Source organism: Pangasianodon hypophthalmus, chromosome 13 (assembly GCF_027358585.1).
Source record: "Pangasianodon hypophthalmus isolate fPanHyp1 chromosome 13, fPanHyp1.pri, whole genome shotgun sequence".
NCBI classification, from domain to species: domain Eukaryota; kingdom Metazoa; phylum Chordata; class Actinopteri; order Siluriformes; family Pangasiidae; genus Pangasianodon; species Pangasianodon hypophthalmus.
The window spans coordinates 6854179-6878440 of NC_069722.1; the positions used below are offsets into that span (position 1 = coordinate 6854179).

The window sequence follows — 24262 nt, forward strand, 5'->3', positions numbered from 1 at the left end:
AAGGCTAATGTTAACAGCTAGCTAGCTAGAAATTCAGCCATTTAGCTAGCTAATTGTTTAACAACTCCTATGTGAAAGGTAATTTCTTTACAAAGTGGAGAAAACTCAAATTTGCATTTTAATCTTTGCTGTTTGAGGGGAAAAAAAGGTCCATTACAGTAGCATGGTGCCATTTTGAAAGTGTAAGCTAGTTGAGTAATAGGTAGTTAGCAAACTCCATTACAGTGCTGCTTACTAGCTTGCTAGGTTTACTCTGCTAAACTAAAGTCCGTCAAACGTTGTGGAAAGGGCCAATTGCTGCTTTGGTAAAGACATGTAAAAGGATGGAACTCATAATTACTGCATATTAGTCTGTGAAGACCTGCTTTCAAGAACTGCGTTGAAAGTGTGGAGTGTTTAATTAGAGTGTAGTTGGTGTTAGTGTTTTGATGTTGTCCTCAGTAATCTCACAGGGATACTTTGAAAAACTGCAATCATATCATAAAGACTGTCCTGTGCTCATTCCATGACTTAATCACAATATGGTCGTATTGAACATCCTTTCATCACACTGTATACTGTAATGATGTATAATCTCGCTATCCGGTTTCACCCAGAAGAGGATGGGTTCCCTTTCTGAATCTGGTTTCTCTCAAGGCTTCTTCCTCATGTGGTCTCAGGCAGTTTGTCCTTGCCACGTTCACCTCTGGCTTACTCATTAAGGATCTGAATCTACACCCAGATTTCGGTGAAGCTGCTTTGTGACAATAGTGAGCGTGATTTAGACTTGGTAATAGGTCAGATTCAGTCTAGCACTGTGGGACAGTGACAGTGATGACGCTTGTCTTGTCTAGAACACACTGTGATGTGGACATGGGTGAGTAAATATGAACGGGAAGAAGAACACTGGGTGTAGATGAGCCATGATTTGGGATGTTTGTGTTCTGTACACAATTACCCCACCTCTTTATTTCACTTTTTGTGAGTGCGTGTCTGTGTCTGATGAAGACATCCAGTTGCAAGTGTAGACTAGACAGTGCTGGGGATGTGTACACATGCCAATCCCAAACGTACGAATTTGAACGTGTCTTGACTGATAACCATTCCACACCATACCAGTCACTTACCACCAAGCTTGGCACGAGATTGGCAGGTGTATTCTGGGAAGCTCTAGTAGGTGAATCTGTATCACATGACTTTAGAAGATGGAGAAGGAAGCGAAACCCTAAGGTGTAATCCTAAACTAATAAACTAGGATTACTTTTCAGAAAGGAATGGTTATGGTTCTGACGTCTGATTAGCAGTTCCAATAAGGTTTTGCGACTGAAGCACTGTAGTTTTGCAGGATATATTTTTCCCATTAATGCTCAAAGAGGGTTTTAGACGCGTGCCTTTCAAATGTACTTCATTATCTCTCAGGCACTTCACGCTCTTTCACTGTTTCCCAAACATACCTTTTTGTGGTTTAGCTGATTATACAGTATTTAAGGTAGTTAAATATATAAAATAAGGCCAGGATATAGGTCCAATATCTTTGGAGTCTTTGGAACACAAAGAAAGTTTTCAGACAGGGATATAAAAAAAGAGAAGAGTTTCATTCCTAGAGGAATGTTTCATTCCTAAATGCTGACAAATCATTAACAGGAAAGCGCCTAAATGCTTTCATGATCATTAGTATCTCAACCCCACCCTGATAGTGGCACTGGCACAGACTAGTAGGCATAAAATTGCATTTCTCACTCTCTCTCTCTCTCTCTCGCTCTCTCACTCACTCTCTCTCTCCCTCACATACACACACATACATTGACAGAATGAACTACTCCACAGATTCCATTGCTATGTCAACTTCCCAATATTCATTTATAAAAATAACAGCTATAATTTGAAACCAGAAAAAGAACTGTTGTAAGAAAAAAAACCAGCATTAAAAGGTTTTTTCAGCTTTGTGTGTGTGTGTGTGTGTGTGTGTGTGTGTGTTTATTTTACCCACTTAAACCTTTGTTTCTCGCCACAGAAGAAAATAGCCATGTGCAACCAAAAGCTTTTGTGTATTATTTGGAAGAATGCAGTCATGCCCCAAGGAAAGCTCACTCATACACACAGCAAGGAAATGTGTATGTTTTGGAGAGGTAAAGAATGTACTTCAGCCACATGAGGAACACATTATGGCCTGACAGACTCATTGACCTGTTTTTGTACACTTCTCTGCTCCTTTCTCAAGTGTTTGCCTTCTTGTGAACTTGGCTGAGAGACTTGGTACAGAAGCGCAGAAGTTATCAAGCTGCTTTATTGCCTATTATTTACATAAAACTGAGAGAAATATTATGGAGTGCAGCACATCAGATCATAAAAAGTCCATAAATCCTTAACATAAAACCACAACACAATGGTATATATAAGTACAAACCAGAGTTACCGTATATATGCTAAAAAATTCACATGCTTAATAAATGCTATCTTTGGATATTTCAAAGGTGTTCAGCTGTCTTAGTCTTTGACGAGGTTTAGGCATAATAGAGCTCATGTTCTCCTCGCATTATTATTAATATTAATGTTAATTAATGTTTAAAGGTGTTTGTAGATCTAAAAATAATCATATATTTTTTTACACATATCTTAGAGCAATGGATTATTTGTATATTTGCCATGCAGTGTTTTCATTAATTTCTTTAGGAAAAATGATTTTGTGAAAATCTTTTAACATCAGGGGATATTTTAAGTAAAGATTAAAGTAATATATATTTAATAAATTAAATATACTCTAAATTTTTTTCTGAAAGCAGAAATTTTTAAAATTTTTTAAAAATTAAAAATAACATTATTTTCAGTTTAATTTTATTTCATTTATTCATGCTTGCTGTAGGTGCACCCTCAAACGTTCTGCGGTTTGTCCCTCTGGAGGAATCCTTAAAGTTTCTATGTACAACCCTACAACAGAAGCTTTCCCTTTCCAAGTAGAACACCATCAGGGAAGCTAAGAACTATTAACTGCCCTAAGAAAAGCTTGAGAACCCATTTTTGATCTAAGAGTGTAGACATAGTCAAGCTAGCTTACACAATTTTTAGGACTTCAGGACCTGCATAGAACTATCCAGTTACAGACACATTGAGTAAAATGAGAAAAAAAAAATCACTAAAAGTCACATTGAAGATCAAGATACACCACTGAGTGGAGGCATCGGAGAAGCTAATCAAAAGCTGTCTGGTCTTTTTACGCAGTCATACATTTTACATACAGCCAATCGCCATGTCTGTGTTAAGAGCGTGAGATTCAGAAAGTAGGTTAGTAAACTTACCACTATACTGTAATGTAAGTTGTCTACACTGCAATGTAATATGTCCAAACTGTAATGTAAAATGTCCACACATTATATACATCTTACATTACATATATCCAATTTGTAATGTAAGATGTCCATACTGCAATAGAAGATGTCCACACTGTAATGTGGATAAATATCTACACTGTAATATACGATGTCATCACTGCAATAGAAAATGTCCAAACTATAATGTATATAATGACCATACTGTAATATATGATATCTACACTTTGATGTAAGATGTCCACACTGTAATGTATGATGTCCACATTTTAATAGAAGATGTCCAAACTATAATGTATATAATGACCATACTGTAATATATGATATCTACACTTTGATGTAAGATGTCCACACTGTAATGTAAGATGTCCACACTGTAATGTATGATGTCTACATTTTAATAGAAGATGTCCAAACTGTAATGTATATAATGTCTACACTGAAATATATTATATCTACGCTTTAATGTAAGATGTCCACCTTGTAATATATGATGTCCACACTGCAGTGTCAGATGTCCACACTGTAGTGTATATAATGTCCACTACACTTTAATGTAAGATGTCTATTGATGTATGATGTACACACTGTAAAATATGATACTGTACAAACAAAATAATACAATGTAATACAATATGTAACACGTAAAACACATCGCATTATAAAACAAATAAAAGGTCATGAGCTGGGGGAGAGACCAAAACAATAAGTTCATGAGTACAGGCGATGGAAATGAGATTCCTCTGCAGAGATGATCTTAACCTAAAATATCCCCTGGTAGTGTTGTATCAGCCAATCACCATAAGCTGACTCATGACTCATGGAATGGTGCTGTTTAATAGCTGGGATGTGCAGGATTTCAGACTCATTAGTCTCCTGCAGGATGTCAGGAGTCTGTGAGGAGTTTGTTTTCTTTACATACCAGACTGTGTCCTATGATCCTGTGATGCTGTACTGAACTGTATCCTCTGTAATGTGTGAAAGTTGCCTCCTTTGGTGTGCTTTTGAGCTACCATACATGGGAAAGTCAGCTTGCAATGAATGCAGTCTCTGTAGAAATCCCATCTCCTGTTTGGACACTCCAAACTTCCTCAGATGCCTTAAAGTCTTTGATGACATTTAGACATGATAGGACTAGGGTTGTCTTCCCCTGTAATACCTACTTTCTTAGGGACAGAGACAATCATTTTAGATCTAAAAGTGATGGTTGTAATGTTTAAAATTCTATCTAGACCTGTACTAATTATATAATTTCAAAGATACCCAAAAATGAATGAATGGTATTGTTTTGAGGAGGCCGTTCACAGTAATAACATTTTAAAAAAGTCACAGATCAGTTTTATTGCTGAATGTTTCTGGGGACTGAAAATGCATTCTTCTCATGAAAAGCTTCTGGTGATACTGGGAAATAAGGAGATTCATACTGCGGTCCAATTTGCCCAAAGCAGTGGTTCTCAACCCTGGTCCTGGTGGACAACTGCTCTGCAGATTTTGTCATTTTCCCCGATCGGACCAACTGATCCAACTAATCAGCATTCCTGAGTAATTAGAGCAAAGATAAACATTAAAATGAGAAACACTGACTTTAAGGATTGCTTGCATAAAAATCCTGGGATACTGGAGAATTAATGGTCCATCATGGATCTTGTGTCTGGATGTTCCTCCACATAGCTATCTCACTGTTGCTATAAACAGATCAAATGTATGATATATTGTGGTATAAGAGGAATAAAACACTTCAGGATGTGCTAATACAGGAAAATGATTAACTTCAGGGTGGTAACAGTAACTGTTCACTTTGCGCTGTATCACAGCACTCCAGTGTTGATTGTTTTTCTATACCAGCATGCCTTGTCATGTTTTATTCCTTACTTACCATATAAAGAGGTCCTCTTTGGAAAATGCTATTTTGTAAACCGGCTTACCATACCATGAATATTTCATATGGTTCCAACTCCAGTGGTTGGTTGCTTAGATGTTCCCTCTCTTTCTGTTCTGTCTCTCTTTTGTTCTGGTTTTCATTCTTCTCTCTCATGTTTTTCTCTTCTTTACTTTACTTCCTCTCCATCTGTCTCTCAGCTTGACTCCCACTTTTCTCACTGGTTCCTTCCTGACCTTTTAGTCATTCTGTCACTTTTCTCTGGAGTTGATCTGACGTGTTGCATAACCAGGACATTCCTTCACGGCTCTGCTCCTTATTATTGGCTCATTAAGGTGGGAGAGAGAAAAAAACACAACACAAGAGAGACTGAGATCATGTGGCTTATGGATGACCACTGAACGATGAGGTGTTTGTCTGTTTAAAGTCAGTTCTAGTTTGCACAGTGAAATCTTGGACACAGTGTGGAGAACTTTGACCTAATCAATATTATCTGAGATCTGACAAAGAGTATTTGATCTTCTTGAGAACATTATTGGATACTGCTGGTGGCTTTCCATGTGACTCTCTTTATCAGTTATGCTTTGAAGGGTATTGATGTGGCTTGTCTATGAATAACTGCTGTTCTGAACATTCATTGTATCCCAAATATGGTTTGGAACAAGTGTCTGTTATACATAGGTTATACATCCTATACAAAGGTGAGGTTCAGGGTTACTGTAACACTAGGTTCAGTACATCATTTACATTGACATGTGTGATGACTATGTAAAGAACACTGTGTTCTCTTTAGCTGTTTGGAATGCAGGTTTTCGTAGCTGCAGACCCTGGCCAGTCATGAGAATAAAGAAATTGATTTCAGGTTTTGCTGTGTGTTCTGTGTCAGCATATTCATCTCAAAAAGTCAAAACTTTACACCTTGAATATGGCCCCAATGTGGTGCCGTCCAGTGGTAACAAGGTGTTGCTTCGTTGCATCTGTTTGAGACAGAACTTGGGCATTGTGGACAAACACTTAAAGCCTAAACACCAGCTAACTAGCCTCACACTTTTTAATGTCAAGTCTTTGGCCAACTATGAAAAGGTGAGATACATTCTTAGGGCAAAAGATTCTATACAGCACCCTTAAATGTTCTTTCTTTATTTATCCATGTTGGAGAGCCCATATTTCTAGTTCCTAATGTAGATTTCCTTAGAAAGTTACACTATATGGCCAAAAGTGTGTCCACCCTACCATCAAACCCAACATGTGGTTCTTCCCCAAACTGTTGCCATAAAGTTGTAAGCACACAATTGTCTAGAATGTCTTTGTATGCTGTGGGTTTAAGATTATCCTTTACTAGAACTAAGGGACCCAAACCTGTTTAATCATGACAATGCCACTGTGTGACAAAGCAAGCTCCATAAAGACATAGTTAGCCAAGATTAATGTAGAAGAACTCAAGTGGCCTGAACAAAGCCCTGACCTGAACACCTTTGGGATGAACTGGAACTCTGCATGACTGCATGCTAGGCCTTCTCACTTGACATCAATGCCCAACCTCACTAATGCTCTTGTGGCTGAATGAATCCCCATAGCCATGTTCCAAAACCTAGTGGAAAGGATTCCCAGAAGAGTGGAAATGGCTATGTTAATGGCCAGGGTTTTGGAATGGGCACATATGGGTGTGATGGTCAGGTATCCACATACTTTTGGCCATATAGTGTATATCCTTTCGCTCCTTAAGGACCAAAAAGTCTTTTGATGGTTATCTGTTCCAGCTTTCTAAAATGGTTTGCATCTTTTCTGAAAAGAAATTTCTTTAAGGAACCTTTAAGGAATTCCTAAGGCATTTAAATACATTTCCGAATAGGTCAAACCCACCTGCTGTGCTTTCGGTGTAAAGATTTGTGCCATGAAATTCAACATTACTATTTTATCAGCAAAGAAATAAGCATACTTCTAATTTGAGTTTATTAGTCTGTGGAGACAGATTCTCTTAAATCCAAACACTTTTATTTAGCAAAATATCACGCTACAGAAGTCTCCTCTTTCCATGTTGTTGTCTTTTGGTTATGCAATGTTCTCCTGATCTCCTGGGATTCCTCTCTATTTCAGGATGTTTTGAATCCCAAATCCTTTTTTCTTGGAAGGTTCCATATTATTGTGGCTCTTGGGGATGGGTCTTATATCACCACTGAAGAACACAAAAAGAACACCTATAGTGTACATTTCAACACCATGTGGTTCCACTGTGCTCAAATTTTCAGACCACATGAAACACTCTGGCTTAAGGAAGGTTTTGGAAAGACAGATCAAAAGCAGTGGTTTGCTAAAAACACATGCATATCTGTGTTCTTGTGTAAGGTTAACATGTAGAAAGGTTAAATCAGTGTCAGTTTTAGGTGAAACTTCATGGATGTTGATGGATAACAACAAAAGTATGTGTAACAGAAACTATGCAGATCAGAGCTCGATTTGAGGGGGTGCTGTCCCACCAATTTAAAAAAATAACCCTGTTGTATAAAACTGCCTTCCCCTTTGGAATAAAGTCATTATGTATTATCACTTAAAGGAAAACTCCACCCTGAAACACATTACATGTGTTTATAGTGAAATATTTGTGATGTGTTTCACAATCTGTTAGATGTTGCACCTAATAACAAAAGAGCAAGAGCTTCTTTTCTCACTCACCATTTTCCTGCGACCTTCAACATCATATTAATGAGAAATCCAATGTACATCTAGTGGAGATGTTCAACTTAAAGTTTCACAATGCAATGCATCTATATGACGCAGTTGCACTGAGGTACAGCAGAGACTTGGCTCGGCTAGTCAGTGATCTACGAGATGATGAGTGCGATGGAACTGACGACTGTATTAGCATGAAATTTGAAGCTCTGGAAGCTGATTTGTTTGAGCAAAGTGTACAGATAAGAAAGCTGGATAGTCTAAAGGACTAAAGCGCTGCACTCCTTTTAGGTAGAGATGAAGCGAGGACTAAATCCCACTATCAGCATGTAGTTGAATGGCATTGAGTTGGTTATTAGGCTATTCAAGTAGGTATGCTAGGTAGCTAACTAACTAACTAACTGAGTAGTGTCAGCTTTTTATTTTGATCCACATAGCGAAAGTTTGACATGGTCATAATAATTTGAGCTTTTATTCCTCTTATCAAATGGATATCAGTGAATTTCCAGAGCATTTTAAAGACATTTCTGGGAAGGTGGTGCTAGCTATGCTCACTGGGCTTTTGTCCTGAAGCTGAAACCATTATACCTCTTAATTTGTTCACATTATGTAAAAGAAACACTTTGGTCAAAGGTTCTAGCTTTCTAATGATGTTTCATTAGGAACACTCTTTGAAAGGAAACACAATGTTGTAGGGTTCTTCTTAGATGTTTCCTCAGAAAACTCTTAAGTGCTAGGAGGAATCTTTTTTTCTGAAGTTGTATGATTAATCACAAATTTTCCGTGACTGCGTAAAGCAGAATTAAGAAGAAGAAAAAAAAAGAAACTATGTTTGAGTCTAAAACAGAGTCCAGTCTAAATGCAGTTCTTTAAAACATGGACATCTAAATAGAGCGTGAAAGTGGAAATGGCGAGAGAGAAAGCATCACATTCCAGACTGCAAAACAGCAGGACGTTCCTTCTTTTCTTCTGGGAAACGGAAACTCCTGAGACCCATGTGTTTGGATATTGGAGAAGAGCCGAAGTTTGCAGGAAAAGAGCATTAAAGCTGGAACTGATTGCAGGCTTTACTATTGTTTGACTTTGCATTTAAGAGTGCGTGAAGCCTCCATGATCGACAGAATAAACAGACGAGCACGGATCATGTCAGTGCTATAACTATTTGTGTTCTTACAGGCTGGAATTTCCTGTGGTGCTCTGGTTATGTTTCTGGTTAGATTTCCAGATTAATCAGTAATTTGTTAACAAGATAAAAACTCATTTGCGTGCCCTAGGGATATACAGTACACTTCCCTAAAGCTGCTGTTGTGATGATGTCATTGTTTTACCCTCATATCAAGATTCACATTATGTTCAGACCATATACAGTATATGGCCAAAAGTATGTGCACCTGACCATCACACTCATATGTGGCTCTTTCCCAAACTGTTGCCATGAAGTTAGAAGCACAAAATTGTCTAGAATATCTTTGTATGCTGTAACATTACAATTTTCCTTTACTGGAACTGAGAGGCACAAACCTGTTCCAGCATGCCAATGCCCTGTGAACAAAGCGAGCTCCATGAAGACATGGTGTGCCAAGGTTGGTGTATAAGAACTCAAGTGTCCTGCACACACCTTCCAGATGAACTGGAACGCCGACTGCACCCCAGACCACCTCACCCAACATCTGTGCCTGATCTCACTAATGCCTTTGTGGCTGAATAAACACAAATCCCCACAGCCACGATACAAAATCTAGTGGAAAGCCTTCCCAGAAGAGTGGAGGTTATTATAACAGTAAAGGGGGAATAAATCTGGAATGAGATGTTCAGCAAGTAAACCTTTGGCCATGTAGTGTATGTTCAGTGCATTTCATACTTCTTGCTTTACACTGTATGAATGTATATGGTAATGATGGTGTTTCTTCCTCATGTCTTCTCAGGGAGTTTCTCATACCACTGTCATTAGGAATCTAAAGCTACATTTCTGTAAAACTGTCTTTAGTGAGTGTGGCCTAAACTATGCCAGCATGAAAGCAAAAACCTTTTTTGTTGCATTGTTGGGATTCCCAGGTCTGATGCACACCTCTAGTCTCAACTAGACACCTCCTATTCGTATCTGTTTAGAAGACATTATCACTTCAACCTGAATAATGTATTCATATTCTCATGAGAGACACAAACATAGCATTCTGATCAGTTCTAAAATGTGGTTACAAATCAGAAAAACACATTTTAATACAAAATGCACATTTATTATTCTTCAATTCTTTGCCAGCAATGCAAATAATATCGAACTCATCAAGAGATGGTCCAGTGGACACAAGTGCAAACCTGCCACAAGCATATAGGAAACATAAAATCCTAAATTAAGACAATCTTTATATTTTCTTACATATTCAATATTATCAAACACAATGGAAAATAGAAAAATACTTATTTTACACAATATTCTCTTAAAACACAATTCTTTTTAATATATACACTCCTCAAAATGTATTCGTCTCCCACAAACCCCAGACGTTTTCTGAATTAGCCAATGACCGCTGAGTCACTTGAAAGTCACTATACCAAATCAAACCAAAATGCTTCCCCACCCAGACAGACAGACAGACAGACATTTTACAGATCAAGGCGATGTAACCGTATCTTTTGAGAATGCCAATTTTGCTCTCTAAAGAGCATGAAGATTTTTACATAAAAAAATAAAGATAGAAAGAAAAGAGGAAAAATAATGGCCTGGAAAACGTAAGAACTATACATAAAACTTGTGCAACCGCAGCAAAACGTTCTTGAATCTATGGAACAGAAAAAGTCGGTGTTTGTGGCACGTGGTGGAGACGGTGATACACACAGAGGTTACAGTGATGGAGTGTGGACACGCACATGTGTGGACATTAACTCTAAACTCTAAACTGTGCTTATCTGAACCAAAGTCTTTGGCACATTTGCCTTTTCAGTTTTTTTTTTTGTTCCAAAAGTGCTTTAAAAAAAAAAAAAAAAAAAAGAAGCTACTATTCCCAAGTTTGAAGTGTCCTAAAAGAGGACCTGATCCAACGATCCACTGGTGAAGACAGTCTCCAAGCACACCCCACAGCATTCATCTTAGAGCAGATGGAGTGTCCATCTTAACAAATGTCCATCTGTTGTCTTTGACCTCATGAGCATTCACTGGTGTTGAGAGTTCAGCTCTCCGGATAAGGATTACCCACAATTCAATTCCAACCAGCAGACTAAAAGACACTCAGTAATCACAGAAGCTTCTATTTACACTGATGTGCGTGTGCGCGTGTGTGAGTGTGCGTGTGTGAATGTGTGCGCACAGAGAGAAACCTATTTTTATTTGATTAATTAAAATACATTTTATTAACAATTTGCAATTACCATAGGCTTCTTAAGGGCTTGTTAAAGGGCACTTCTTACTAGCTGCAGTCATAAGTGCATACCTAAAATCACACACACACACACACGCCAATGGGCACACAACTGGGGCCAAAAACACCTGAGCGGACCAGCTCACACCAGTGTCTTTTCTTAACATCGCTGACAAACTGAGCTCCCTTCTGATTGGACGGCATGGCCGTCACTCTAACAGATCAGCTCCTGCTGCATTTCAGGACGAGTAGGGAACGACTCTGTGAAAGTGAAAGTGTCCCGGCCCGTTTTCAGATCCCCTTGTCCGGGGTACGTGGGATACGACGGGATGTCGGGATGCTCAGGAGATGAATCGGGACTCTCTGGCTCGGATTCTGATTGGCTGGTTTCCTGCTCGTCAAGCGTGGTGGTGGTAGAAGCAGCGGTGGGGGTGTGAGAGTCTGGGTTTAACCAGGGGTGACGCAGGCACTCGTCTGCTGTGGATCGATTTCTAGACAATTAAAAAAAAACAAACAAAAAAAAAAAAAAAACCATGATATCATTAGAAAGTGCTTCAGTATTCAAGGATAACTGGAAAGTTAATGTGATATGCAATTCCAGCTTCTGTTAATACAGATCAACTTGGGTGGAATATTTAAAATGCAATCTACAAATGAGCTTAAACGTATCTTTTTACTTCTTCTAGCCCTTCTCTAGTTTTATATTTGTTATATCACTTGACATTTTATTAGCATTTGTATATTTTACATTGTTTTATTTTAATTTGTACTAAACATTTAATTCAATTTTTTTCTGAGCTACAATTCCCTGCTTTACAAAATTCATTATAACTATTTCATTTTTTAAATTAATGGTTACATTATTATTCATTTTAGAATTATTTATCCTTAAAATTTTGACTATTTTATATTTTTATTTTCTCCATTTTCTCATTCTTATGTTGACTTTTTTCTTTAAAATGCATTACAAAGCATGAAAGGTGTAATATAAATAAAGTCTATTATTATTATTATTATTATTATTATTATTATTAAAACTGTCAATTTGTGGATTTTTCACAAGGCTTTTTCCAGCAGTTTGACCAAAACTTAAACCTTAAAAGTCCTATCCTTTTCCCCTCTCCCCAGGTTTTTCCTTCTCTTTGGGATTACTCGCACACAGAGGAATTTTTCCACATAGCTTTTATTTAGCCTCTCATTTTCCTCTCATATCGCTGATGATCTGTGGCTGTAAAGTTTTAGTGAGTGCAGAGGCAAAGGCTGCCATCATTTCTCATGGAGCCAACATGGTGACAGATCTGGGCTGCCATTAGTCACTGTGACAGAGCCAAAATGGCCACTGCTGTGCGTCAGGCGGGCACCAGACAAACGTGGGAATGCAACAGGGCCTGTACATTTGCTGGCTGTTACATTTTAATCAAGATTTATTTTTTTGGCTAAATTTATAGCTTGAGGATGGAGACTGTCTTCCCCCAAGTCCTGCTTGACATTTTAATTGATGTGTATCTTGAAAATAAGCAGAGGCTTTCAAATGTGCATTAGCTGTTCTTTCTCGACATACCTGGGTTCTACCTGGAGCAGCGATGTGATGAAGTCCTTGGCGAGGCTTGAGATCCTGCCTTGTGGGTAGTCCACATTGCACTGGGAGATGTTCAGGTACGTCTCCTGTGTTTCCTCGCCCAGGAAAGGAGACTCGCCCGTCAACATCACGTATGTCAACACACCGATGCTCCTATACGACATGAAAAGAAGTGTTATGCTTGGTGATATTGGCGCTAAACATATTACTTAGTCACGTACCCTGGCAGTTGTGGGAAATTTGTTACACAAACGGTTTTAATGATAAGCAGCGATAGTGATGGAGCAATATTTATAGAAATGCCTTGTCACGCTAGAGAAGTTATCAGTTAAATTGACCTTATAAAGCTGTAAATGCACGCACGCACACACACACACACACACACACACACACACACACAACACACACACACACTCAGATACACACACAGCTCTTACTCACCACATGTCTGCAGCCGTGCTGATTGGCTCGTAGCTCAGAATCTCAGGAGCTGTGAGTGGAAAAAGGAAATCAAACTTTTATTCATGTTGGATTATTATTAGAAATAAAACACTAAACACTAACAGGTGAAGGTGAACATGCATACTTGTTTCGAGTCAAAGATTTTCAGTGGGAATAAATTTACTGAGCAAAACGTCAGCTTTGGTGAACACTGACATGGGAATTGGCATTATTGCCCAGTAGCACAACTGCTTTAGATGTGTTGAGATCTAGAGCTTCAACCTTTGTACTACAGCACAGAAGATCCGAAAAGGAAGAAGCACTAGGATTTTACACTTCCTGAACTGACAGAACAGTCAGGAGGCTGTATTATATGGTATAATACTCTTTTACCAATTTTACTAAATCATCATCAAAGCTGGTGAAAGCTGCTACAACTAAAACGCTAAGTCATAGCTAAATTACAAGCTACACCAAAAATTACGGAGTTTTTTTTCCATCACCAATCTTTGTGTAACACTTTGAAGATGGCTTTTTCTCAAAGAGGAGCGAACTGCAAATTTCCAATGGTCTTCTGTTTTTGACTGTTTCATACACATATGGCACATAGGGCAGTGCGGCTTTACACTTCAATCCAAAATCCCCGATCTGATCTGTACTTCCTTCTGACCTTCATTCACACTGCAGATAACCCAAAGCAGATAAACCCTAGTGACTCACCTACGTACTCTGGAGTTCCCAAGATCTCACGCAGTTCTGCCGTGTCGTCCACGTGCCGAGACAGACCGAAATCTACGATCCTGATGTCCCCAAGTGGCTGGGCGCTGGTTAGCAGAATGTTCTGAGGCTGGAATAGGCAAAACACAAACATGAGGTGTTAATAACAAAATATCCACATAGAACAATTAGAACTAATCTTCTTCTTCTGTTTGTGCACATTTCTGTTATTTCAGAAAGAGAGGTCTTTCCACGATCTAGGCTAAATTTCTCCACCTGCATGGAATTATTTGGAAAGAGGAATGCTTTCAACAGCAAATATGATGGACTGGTATGTCAAATTAAAACACTTCCTGAGAAAAAAAGGGCCTTATGAAAGGGATTTTTCCAACATCTGCACCATCTAGTAAATCAGCCTTGCTTTATAAATTTCCTGGTCTATTTTAACTTGTGCTTTTACTTGTCTATTTACCAGTGACCTGTGGTTTTGGCTGCTCCAACTAAATACAGCTGATGCATGACTTAAGGATGAGGTGCAGCTTTTTCCTCTGCTAGTTTTTCACCATCTTAATAAATCTTTCAGTAAGCAACCCTTTCTTTTAGTCTCAAAAGTCTCTCAGATATCTAACAAGATAAATCCTGTGCAAAGAGTCACCTCTACAGATCAGTACCTCCCACACACAGCTGTAATTAGCACAGGTTTATTGCAGTGCTTCTCTCTACCAGACCTGACCAAGACAATGAAGACGTGGAGTACAACCTCTCTGCTCTCACACAAATGCACTCACTCCCATAACGACTGCATGAAAGTGAACAGTAAAGGTTTACGAGACCCTGAACTCTAATTGCAGCCACTCCATCTGAAATCTCAGCTTCTGTGTGTTATGTAACTAGATTTTTTACACACACACAGAATGAAGTCTGTACGGTGGGTTGGTTTATTTATGTAGACATTTACATGCACAGACATGCACACACACTGATTTTGCCCACCTTCAGGTCTAAGTGAACGACACTGTTGCGATGAAGGAAAGCTACGCCTGTTAGAATCTGCCGGGCCAAACGGATGATGTCTTTTTCTGTGAAGGCCTCGTCATTATCGGCCACGCACTGATTGAAGATTTCTCCTCCGGCAGCACTGAAAGACAGAGACAGAAAGAAAAGATCGTAATCAATAAATGCCAGAAAATACTAATTTTCTCAATGCAATCATTAGAACTCACGGCCATAGCAATCTTAAATGAAATAAAATATTTGATCAATCTCTTTATTTAAAAAGAAATTCAATTCAAGAAATGAAAATAAATCACAATTTATTATCAAAACCAACTGTTTAAACAAATATCTTTCCCATACTTCAATGACTACTGAGCATACAAATGTCTCAGGCAGTGGATTGCGACATTAGTAATGCAGAAATACTGTTGAGAAATATTTAAGAAATACTATTAGTGTGTGATTAACATCCTTCTGAATTACTAATATTGAGCCACTATTTACTTATTTCACAGATTCACAAATTCTTTCAGATCTACCATTCAAAATATACGGAGCCACTAGGACGGAGTGTGAAGAACATTATAATTCTGTGGCTTTTCTGGCAGCAAAAACTCCCACACACCTACTCACTCACACTACGCAAATTGCAAAACATCTCTGGATCACTTTGGCAGGGAAGTAATAAGGAACTAGACACAAAGTGAGACCTAAGGCCAAGTGCTGCAGACATCACATCCATGAATCACTAACTCTCAGCTCCAAACAGGCCAGTATTACAGAAGATTTACGGACTTTAATATGAGTGCACATTGGCCCACACTGACAACCGAGTGAAGTTTCAAACCCTCCTACAGTCAGGCTTTGATTTAACTGATGTACTCAAACCCCACCAAAGTGATATGTAGAAGAAGCAGAACTGTCTAGACTTTATTATTGACAGGGCTTTAGCTTCAAATCCAAACTAAGTCTTATCCAGTTGTGTCCTGACTTGACATCTGACATTTATTATCTATTTAATCCTACGCACTAACAGACCAAGGTGTTACTCATAGCATAAAAACCCGCTCCTGAGAGGCAGAACAGAAAAGCATTCACTCTATCATCTTGAGAAAAGGGAGCAAACGTGGGTGGGAGGAATGGCATGCTTTCTCTCCCCTGTCAATCATGGTGACATTAGCCAATAGCAAGCGTCTGGGAGCTTGTGAAGAGTGCGGATAGAGCTTTCGGCCGGGTGTGTTACGCTGCCCTGTGATGCAGCATGAGCAGCATGCGTTTGCTTCACCCTCCGTGGTTGGTAGCTGTAGTATGATAGCTGAGAGCTGGCTGGTTGGAAAAGCTGAGACCAAAAATTTTAGCGAGAGAAAATGGGGGTAAAAATAATAACAATAAATAAATCAATAAATAAATTGGCTTGTCGAGCCTCAGGCTTGCGTAACTATTACTGCTCAGCAAAGTGCGTGGGATTTTTAGATTTCACATGTTCGCCTGTGTGTACATTGTACGCTTCATTTGTTACACAACCCTGAAAGCCAGCTGTGTAAATAATTGGGGTACTAAGGATGGCTTATCAGCCTGGCCATCAGCTCCGAGTTAATTAGATAGTCTCAGTCCTGCACGCACTTTGAACAAACCACAGGCAGTGCACTGGAAAAGCCCAAACTAGATGGTACACTCGATGTTCGATACTGAACAAACATAAGGAGTGCATACATGGGAAAAGAGGAAACCAGAAACACAAACATAACACTTTCAAGGTGGATTTTTGGACTGACAGCATCTGACTGCCAGGTTCTCTGACACACAACACACAGAAGAGCAGAAGGGAGAACAGTGCTGTTATCAGACACTGTGCTCAAAAGGGAAGTAGCCGTTTTTGTTGCTATGGTGCTGTTTAATATTCTTGTCATTCTTGCCATTATTCACGAGTGCTCTCTCTTTTACTTGTGTCTGTCTCAGACTGAATACATAACATATCAGCTTAATAATGTGTAAAGCAAAAAGCCTTCATACTTCACAACTCTGAAAACTGACAATCAAAAATGGCTTAAAATTACATTGTAGGTTTCAAAACAAGAAAATATTTACCCAAAAATGTTACCTCACATGAGGAACACCTGAAAGCACAACATCTTGTGCATATGTAGACCATGTAATCATTTTCTTTATATTTTATTAATATAATAAATTACATTTTTTGCTTAATTATTGTCAGCAGGTGTGTTTGGTAATGTCATTTCTTTCATAACCCTGCAGATATTTAAGTAATGGCATTTAATGCTTTTTATTTTAAAGCAAAATCTACAATATGTTTTTTCTGTATTTCAAACAGGACCATTTCAGTTGTGTCCAAAATTCTGTCATATCAGGCCACCACTATTACCTGAGAGTATTTCTGTGCATTACTGTGCGAATCCTGCTAGTCTATACTACACTGTGCATTTGTGTCTGTTGAAAGTCAGCAAAAAGTCAAAAAAAAGGTGTACTGGTGAGAAAGAAAAATGCACAGAAGAAGAAACAATGGGCTGGCTAGCAGTGAGTCAGAATAAAAAGCCCATTAAAAAAAAAAAAAAAAAAACTCAACCAGTGAACTGATGGTATTTTGGTTGGATTTCTTGTAAAACTTCGCCTCTTAAATGTTAAACGCATGCGATAGAGTCAGTGTCGCATCACTTGGGTTTACGCTCAGCACTGAGGATGTGGTTGTGGCTGCAGGCTTGTGTGTATGTGTGTTTGCTTGCTGCTCTGTTTTTAGAAGCCCAGTTAAAGCCTAGCAAGAAAAGCCACAGGAAATGGAAAAAATCATTTCTCTGTATCTCCTGCTCTTTTCTTCTAGCTCTCATTCCTCTTTGTCTCTCTGCTTCTACAGAGAAAGGAGGCAGATGGAGCCAAAAAAAAGTGAAAGTGTTAAAGCAGAGGAGCAATGTTTTTGTCATGCAAAATTAAATAGACAGAAGGAAGCTTCCTTATAAACTAAAGTATCATTACACTCTCAGGCTGTATATCTGCCATAGGGACACACTGAACTCAAAGAAAGAGACAAGATAATACAGAACAGGGGACAGACACGTAAAAAGAATGATTAATTCAGTAATTTCCTAATAAGGCAATGACACACATTGTGGTGTGTGCATGTGCTTGTGTTCACACGTCTACGTCAGGCTGTTAACTGACGTACAGCTGATCTTCAGCAGAAACGAATGAACTGTGCACAGGAAGTTGGCTACTGAGAGTCAGACAGAGATGCAATCTACTGTTTCTCAAAACTCCTGTCACTCGCAACCAGCATCCGGTGTGTGCCGAAGAAACATTCAGAAAAAAGTGCAGAGTCTGTGAAAGTGTTGCAGTGTTGATGATAAGGGAAAATCTAAATAAGCCACAAAAAAACCCTGATAAAAAGCACAATAAAGAGGGTCAGAATAAAGAATGATTCTTGTAACTGAAAAAAGATGGAGGAGGCAGTTTGGGAAATGTTTCTCAGGGTTAATTGGAGTCTCATTATAGATCGTTATCAGCTCTGTATACTGACGCCACTCACAGTCTGAGATTCAGAGCTTGTGGAATTATTCGGCAAGACCTCCATGCATGTGCACACGTGACTAGATACAAAATCATCCTGGTTTTAAAAGAGTGACCGAGACAGTGCAGTCAAGACCTGATGGTTTTGCTCTCTCTCTCTCTCTGTTTCTCTGTGTCTAAGTCATGACTTCATTCTGCTTTGCTGAGTGTGTGTGTATTGATCTAGTACCTGGACAGGCTTAAGAGAACACTGAAGAAGAACACTGCATTCTCATAAGTGAGAGGTGAGTTTAAGGTTAGTGTTTCTCTGATTTCTGGTGATAATTAAGTTGGAACGCTGACTCGCCTCATCTGAGACGAGCAGAGAACAGCCCCAGGGTTCAGTGGTGCGCACGTGCATGCACACACACACACGCACACACACACACACACACACAGTGTGTATATGTGTGTGTGTGTGTGTATATATATATATATATATATATATAATATATATATATATATATATATATATATATAATATATATATATATATATATATATATATATATATATATATATATATATATATATATATATATACACATATATATATATGGCAAAACTCATGATACCTGAAGCATCAATACATATTTCATGATTTAAAACCTGCGCAAAACTATGAATTCATTTCTACTTTTATGTAGCATCTATAGAAATGCATGGCTTGACAGTGAAAAGGGGAAACGAAACATTTAGTGTTAAAAATATATTTCCAATAGAGTGTCCGATAGACTTGATCGGTGTTGCTAAAGTACGGCTGATAAAAGTGCCTGATATTGGTCATATACTGCTATGCACTACACATCATATTAATTGAAACATGTGTGTGTGAAGCTTACTATTCAAGCACCAGGATGATCTCAGTGCTGGTCTCGTACACCTCGTGCAGCCCCACTACGTAAGGGTTGGCCTTGGCCGCCTCGAGCACGGCGATCTCGTTCAGGATGTCAGCACGGCAGTCCTCACCCTTCCTCCGTTTGCGCAGGAACTTGGCGGCGTACTCCTTGTGTGTGGCCTTTTCCACACACTTCTTCACCACGGCAAACTTCCCTCTGGAGAGAGAGAGAGACAGAGAGGAAGAGAGGGAGAGAGAGAGATGATTAGTGATCATAGTCAATTAATCTTTTTCAAATGTCTTGTTCAGATGTTACTTTAAACTTTATAAAATGTGTTAATGACTAAATCTCTTTTGCAGGAATAAGTATAAGAAGAATGATCAAAATAATCTAAACACAAGAAGAGTCACTGCAACAGTTTTATTACGTTTTTGTAAGAGATTAAACTTCTGAGTCAGCAAGAGCTATTGCACCATAAAATGCAAGAGCAAATCATGTTCCAATATGCAAATACAGGCCACATAATATCCAGTTTATCAGAGGAAAAGGGGTGGCTATGCAGGATGGGCAGCATTTCCAATTTGCATATTCATTAAATCTGTGTGAACATCTTACTCTTATATAATATAGTAGTGCACCTGGAACATTTTTTCTTATGTTTTAGGACTGTATAAATCTGAAAACTTATCAAATCTCAAATTTCTGAATAAATCCTTATCTGAATTGATAGCTTATAATAACTTGAACTTTATTCTCATTGTTCATTTCATTCACTACATGTGCAATTACTGGAGATTTACTTTAGTAAAATTTGTTTAGCTTTACTGAAAAGACATTAAATGTTAACAATAATTCCCAAAAAATTGTTGCTTTGCACTCTACAATAGGAAATGCTGCCTGCGGTAAACCCACAGCTGTAAGAAAAACATTCTCATCTATTGACCTAGAAGACGTGTCCCCAAATGAGATGTCAAGCAACTCGTCTACTGACCACAATGACTCACGGCTGCCGCTTAAGTCGTTTTCATAATTACTGAGATGAAGAAAATCTACATGCCTCTGATGTCACAAGCTGACCAAGCACTTCCCTGTTAGGTGTCAGTGGCTTTAACGACCTTGATATTGCTCTCATAGGTCCACAAGGTTGATAATTAGAACAGAGTCAGACAAAACAGTCTTGCTCTGTTATCATTTAAGTCACTTGATTCATTGCGTGTCCATCTCTCTCTCTGCTTTATCTCTGCTTCTTCTTCCGACAGCCTGACACTCTGAAGATAAAAACGACAGTTGGGACATAGGGATCTCCTCCTCACATACACACAGGGTCATTCTGTACACTGGATGTCTAGCCCACACTTCAGCGATTACTTTAAAGAGTCATCTCATTAGAACCCCCCCACCCCCCAACCCCACACACACACACACACACACACACACACACACAGCCCAGGCCACCAGCTTGTACAACCCTTTGTCTAACAGCCAAAAGAACAATTTGCTTTTAACTCCGCCTTCACTGCTTCTTCTTTAGGAAGCTTCACAATAAGACACACTATGGTGTGTCTGAAGCACAAAGTGGGCATGTGGGTGGTTGGGGACACAGACCACCCACTATACCCTAGATAAATGGTGCTCCCATCTCTCAGTGTATCTACTCATGTTCAGCACAAAAGAAGAATGCTGTGGGGCGACAAAAAGGTCAGAGGGCACAACGCTGACCATCATAATTCACTAAAACCATAACCACTGCGCAAAGTGCTGCAGGTTGTAATTACCACTCATTCGACATCTGGTATTTGACTGTTCTTGATATGCAGTGTCTGTTTTTTTTTTTAAACCATTCTAAAACAGGGATAAGAATGAAGTGTCCCCATTTACCCCTTTCACAGTTTCATTGATCTGCGATCAGTTACCTTAAAAGGTTTAAAAGGATGTTTTCATTCACCATACAGACAGGAAACACACACTGTGTGGTTACATGACCCAGATGCAGTAGTGGATGTACATCCTGCACGAAACTAAACACTTATCCTCTTTTTTTTCTTTACCGTGCTTGTCTGCGGATGTGTGTGCTGAAAGAGAGACTGAGAGCATAGAAATGCAACCATGCATGTCTTTCTCTCAGCTCTTATTAAAGTCTGTTAATTTGATGTCCTAAACAATTTGCCACCTTAAGATAAGCCTTCATCCTTGAAGTAAGCTTAGCCATAAAAACCATGGGAATGGCTACAGCAATGGAGAGCCCAGTGGCCATAGCATGGTAATGGCCACTCCAATGGCTACCCCAATGCCTACAGCAATGGACAGTCCAATAGCCATGGCAGTAGATACTGCAATGGACAGTCCAGTGGCTACAGCAATGGACAGTCCAATAGTCATGGCAATGGATAGTCCAATGGCCACAGCAATGGACAGTCCAATAGATATGGCAATGGATACCGCAATGGACAGTCCAACAGCCATGGCAATGCCCCAAGCAATGGACCCAGCAATGGCCACCCTAACTCACATCTCCGAGTGGGCTATTACTCCTATGCAATTCATGCAGATTATTTTGACCAAATTCCCACTAAACAAATAAAATATTCTACAAATGCAGCCTTGTCTCTAATAAAATTAATTGGTGCTAACCATAGTTTTCTTCATCTCCCTATTTCTAAAACACCTGGACATGCTGCTGTACCTGATCGGCACACAGTAAGCGAGAACAAGGGCAGGATCAACTCCTAGGACCCTCAGGGGAAGTTCCTAAAATGACACTCCACCAAAAAAAAAAAAAAAATCAGAGCTGAAATCAGGCCAGTGTCCTATGCAGCGCTCAAAAGTAGGACACTCGCAAGGACTTATACATAATATCACTCAGGAAAATGAAGTGAGACAAGCACTTCCTTGCAGAGGAATCCATCTCCTCTTCTTTCTGTCAACGTCCAAAGCAGTGATATCTGATCACCTGAACACTTTAAAATGCATGAGAAAGAGAGCGAGAGATATTTCTTTGTCCAACCAAAGAAGTACACATGTGTTCATTTACATTTATTCAAAGCGAGCTCCAAATGAGCATACAGCTGAGGCTCTTTGGCAGACACGAAATTAGTGATTTGTCAGAATGTGCAAACATGACTAGTAAAGGAAATGTGCCTACACTGAGGTATCCTCTCAGCCTGAAGTCTGATGGCTCGACTGTGTGCGTGTGTGTGTGTGTGTGTGTGTGTGTCGTATGCATGCAACAGGTGGTGTTTGGGTGCAGGAAGGCACGATATTTTGACTGCCTCTACCATGGAGCTTGATCTTCCCTCAGATCTGGATTTCTCTTTCAACTGAAGATCAGATAGCATGCATTACATAAAGAACTATGCATCCCGTGACACATGCATGTGGGGTCATGAATGTTTTTATTCCGTGAAAAAGAGCATTCCAAGAACCTATGAAAGCAACCAGATTTTATCGCCATGTTTTCAAACCATAAATTGAAACCTGGTCTGCCAGTAGATATTCATCTGAGTAATGCCCTGCTGAAGTTGAAATATTGCTGTCTGATTAAATCCTTGATGTTAACACCCAGTGATGGAATTTTCCTAACATTTCTGTTATCTAAAACCACAGCAAATGCGGGATCTCAGATATATTATTGACATCCAATGCACACAACCCTTTGACAAGGTCTTTGCCCCTTTTCTTCTTTTTATTGCTGCACCACAGGGAACTGTGTCCACAAGACTGAACATAAATTGAGCCTTTTTCCAGCTTAGGAACCAAATGCTGAGCCACAAATACAAAAAAAGCACCAATTAGAAAACCTCAGAATAAAAGACTTGGCTTTGAAATCAATATTTTGGCCAAAAAATGAAATTAGCACCACTTTTCCCTTCTACCAGGGAAATGCACTGGACTTTTAGAGGTCTGTGTCACCCAAAGTCTTCTCTGGGTGACACATCCTTTCATAATGTGCTATCTAATATAATATACTCATAGCTTCAGGGCAAAAATAAAGAACAAAACCTTAGACCAAACATGTCTTTGGTGATGGAATATGTTTTAGAAAAGAGACATTTTATTTGTGACATTTTATTCTTTAATTTGAGCTGCACACCTGACTACCTTCAGTTTGTACTAAACTCAAATTACCTCAGCTTGACTGACATTATGGCTACATTTAGCCTTGAAAGTGTTTTTAAGTGACATTTACACGTTACAAGCTGACTCAAAAGCAGTCAGTGAGTCAAGTCGGAGAAGTAAAAGGGTAAAATTTGGGTTATTCCAGCCGTGTGAAGTTAAAGACCACCCAATTAACACGCAAACTGAATATAGGTGACTTTAAAAATGAAAGCTTTTAAGCTAAGCTAAACGCTCATCTTGTTAAAAACATTTAGCTAGTGAGCGCGTGCCCAGAACCTCTCCAGAGAAGACTGCGGGTTTTACCTGCCGAGCTCTTTGCCGACGAGGTCGTAGTTGGTCTTAAACGGCTCTGTGCGGATTCGTGTGTGGATTTTGGTCACCATTCCACTCTTATTCTTGACGGAGGAGTCCAACATTGCGGCGTTGAGAACTGCACAAGTAAACACGGTTTAATCACTGAAACCGGGAACCTTTTAGTCCATCAGGTGAGCGCACCTCAGCAAGCTGTCCTGCCTGGAGATACTGCAGCTCTGCTGAATTATTCAACAGACTCTAGTCCAAAACCGCCTGAATGCAACTTAACAGTGAGCACAGACAGAACAAACTCCTGGTTTTACTTTTTTAGTGAGTAGTAATGTAGTTTTAAAGCCTCTGGAGACCAGTATTAAATAGCCCCAGCAACGTCCAGTACACATAAACGTGTCTCGAAGTCTGAGCACAAGCACACACTCTGTACAATAAGATACTCCACTAGCTCCGCCCCTTTCGCTGCAATGCAACTCACCAGCCAATCGATGTAGGGGGCG

The 24262-nt window shown here is 39.2% G+C and overlaps 1 protein-coding gene across 1 annotated transcript; it reads right to left on the reverse strand.

The window, feature by feature from the left end:
* Positions 1–10069: 10069 nt before the first annotated feature.
* Positions 10070–24187, reverse strand: stk17al (serine/threonine kinase 17a like). Its single transcript, XM_026916777.3, has 7 exons — positions 23760–24187; positions 19344–19556; positions 14941–15085; positions 13951–14077; positions 13231–13279; positions 12772–12942; positions 10070–11701 (listed from the first exon to the last, which is right to left on the reverse strand). Exons 1-7 carry the CDS (start codon positions 23870–23872, stop codon positions 11425–11427), a joined length of 1095 nt encoding a protein of 364 aa, XP_026772578.1. The 5' UTR covers positions 23873–24187; the 3' UTR covers positions 10070–11424.
* Positions 24188–24262: the final 75 nt, after the last annotated feature.

What these genes read in the sequence shown, in the direction of transcription:
- stk17al (XM_026916777.3), bottom strand. Translation starts at nt 23,872, where the DNA reads ATGTTGGACTCCTCCGTCAAGAATAAGAGTGGAATGGTGACCAAAATC. An exon ending in GGGAACTCCAGAGTACGTAG is followed by an intron (nt 13,280 to 13,950) that starts GTGAGTCACTAG and finishes TTCCACTCACAG; the next exon opens with CTCCTGAGATTCTGAGCTAC. An exon ending in CTGCTCCAGGTAGAACCCAG is followed by an intron (nt 11,702 to 12,771) that starts GTATGTCGAGAA and finishes TTAATTGTCTAG; the next exon opens with AAATCGATCCACAGCAGACG.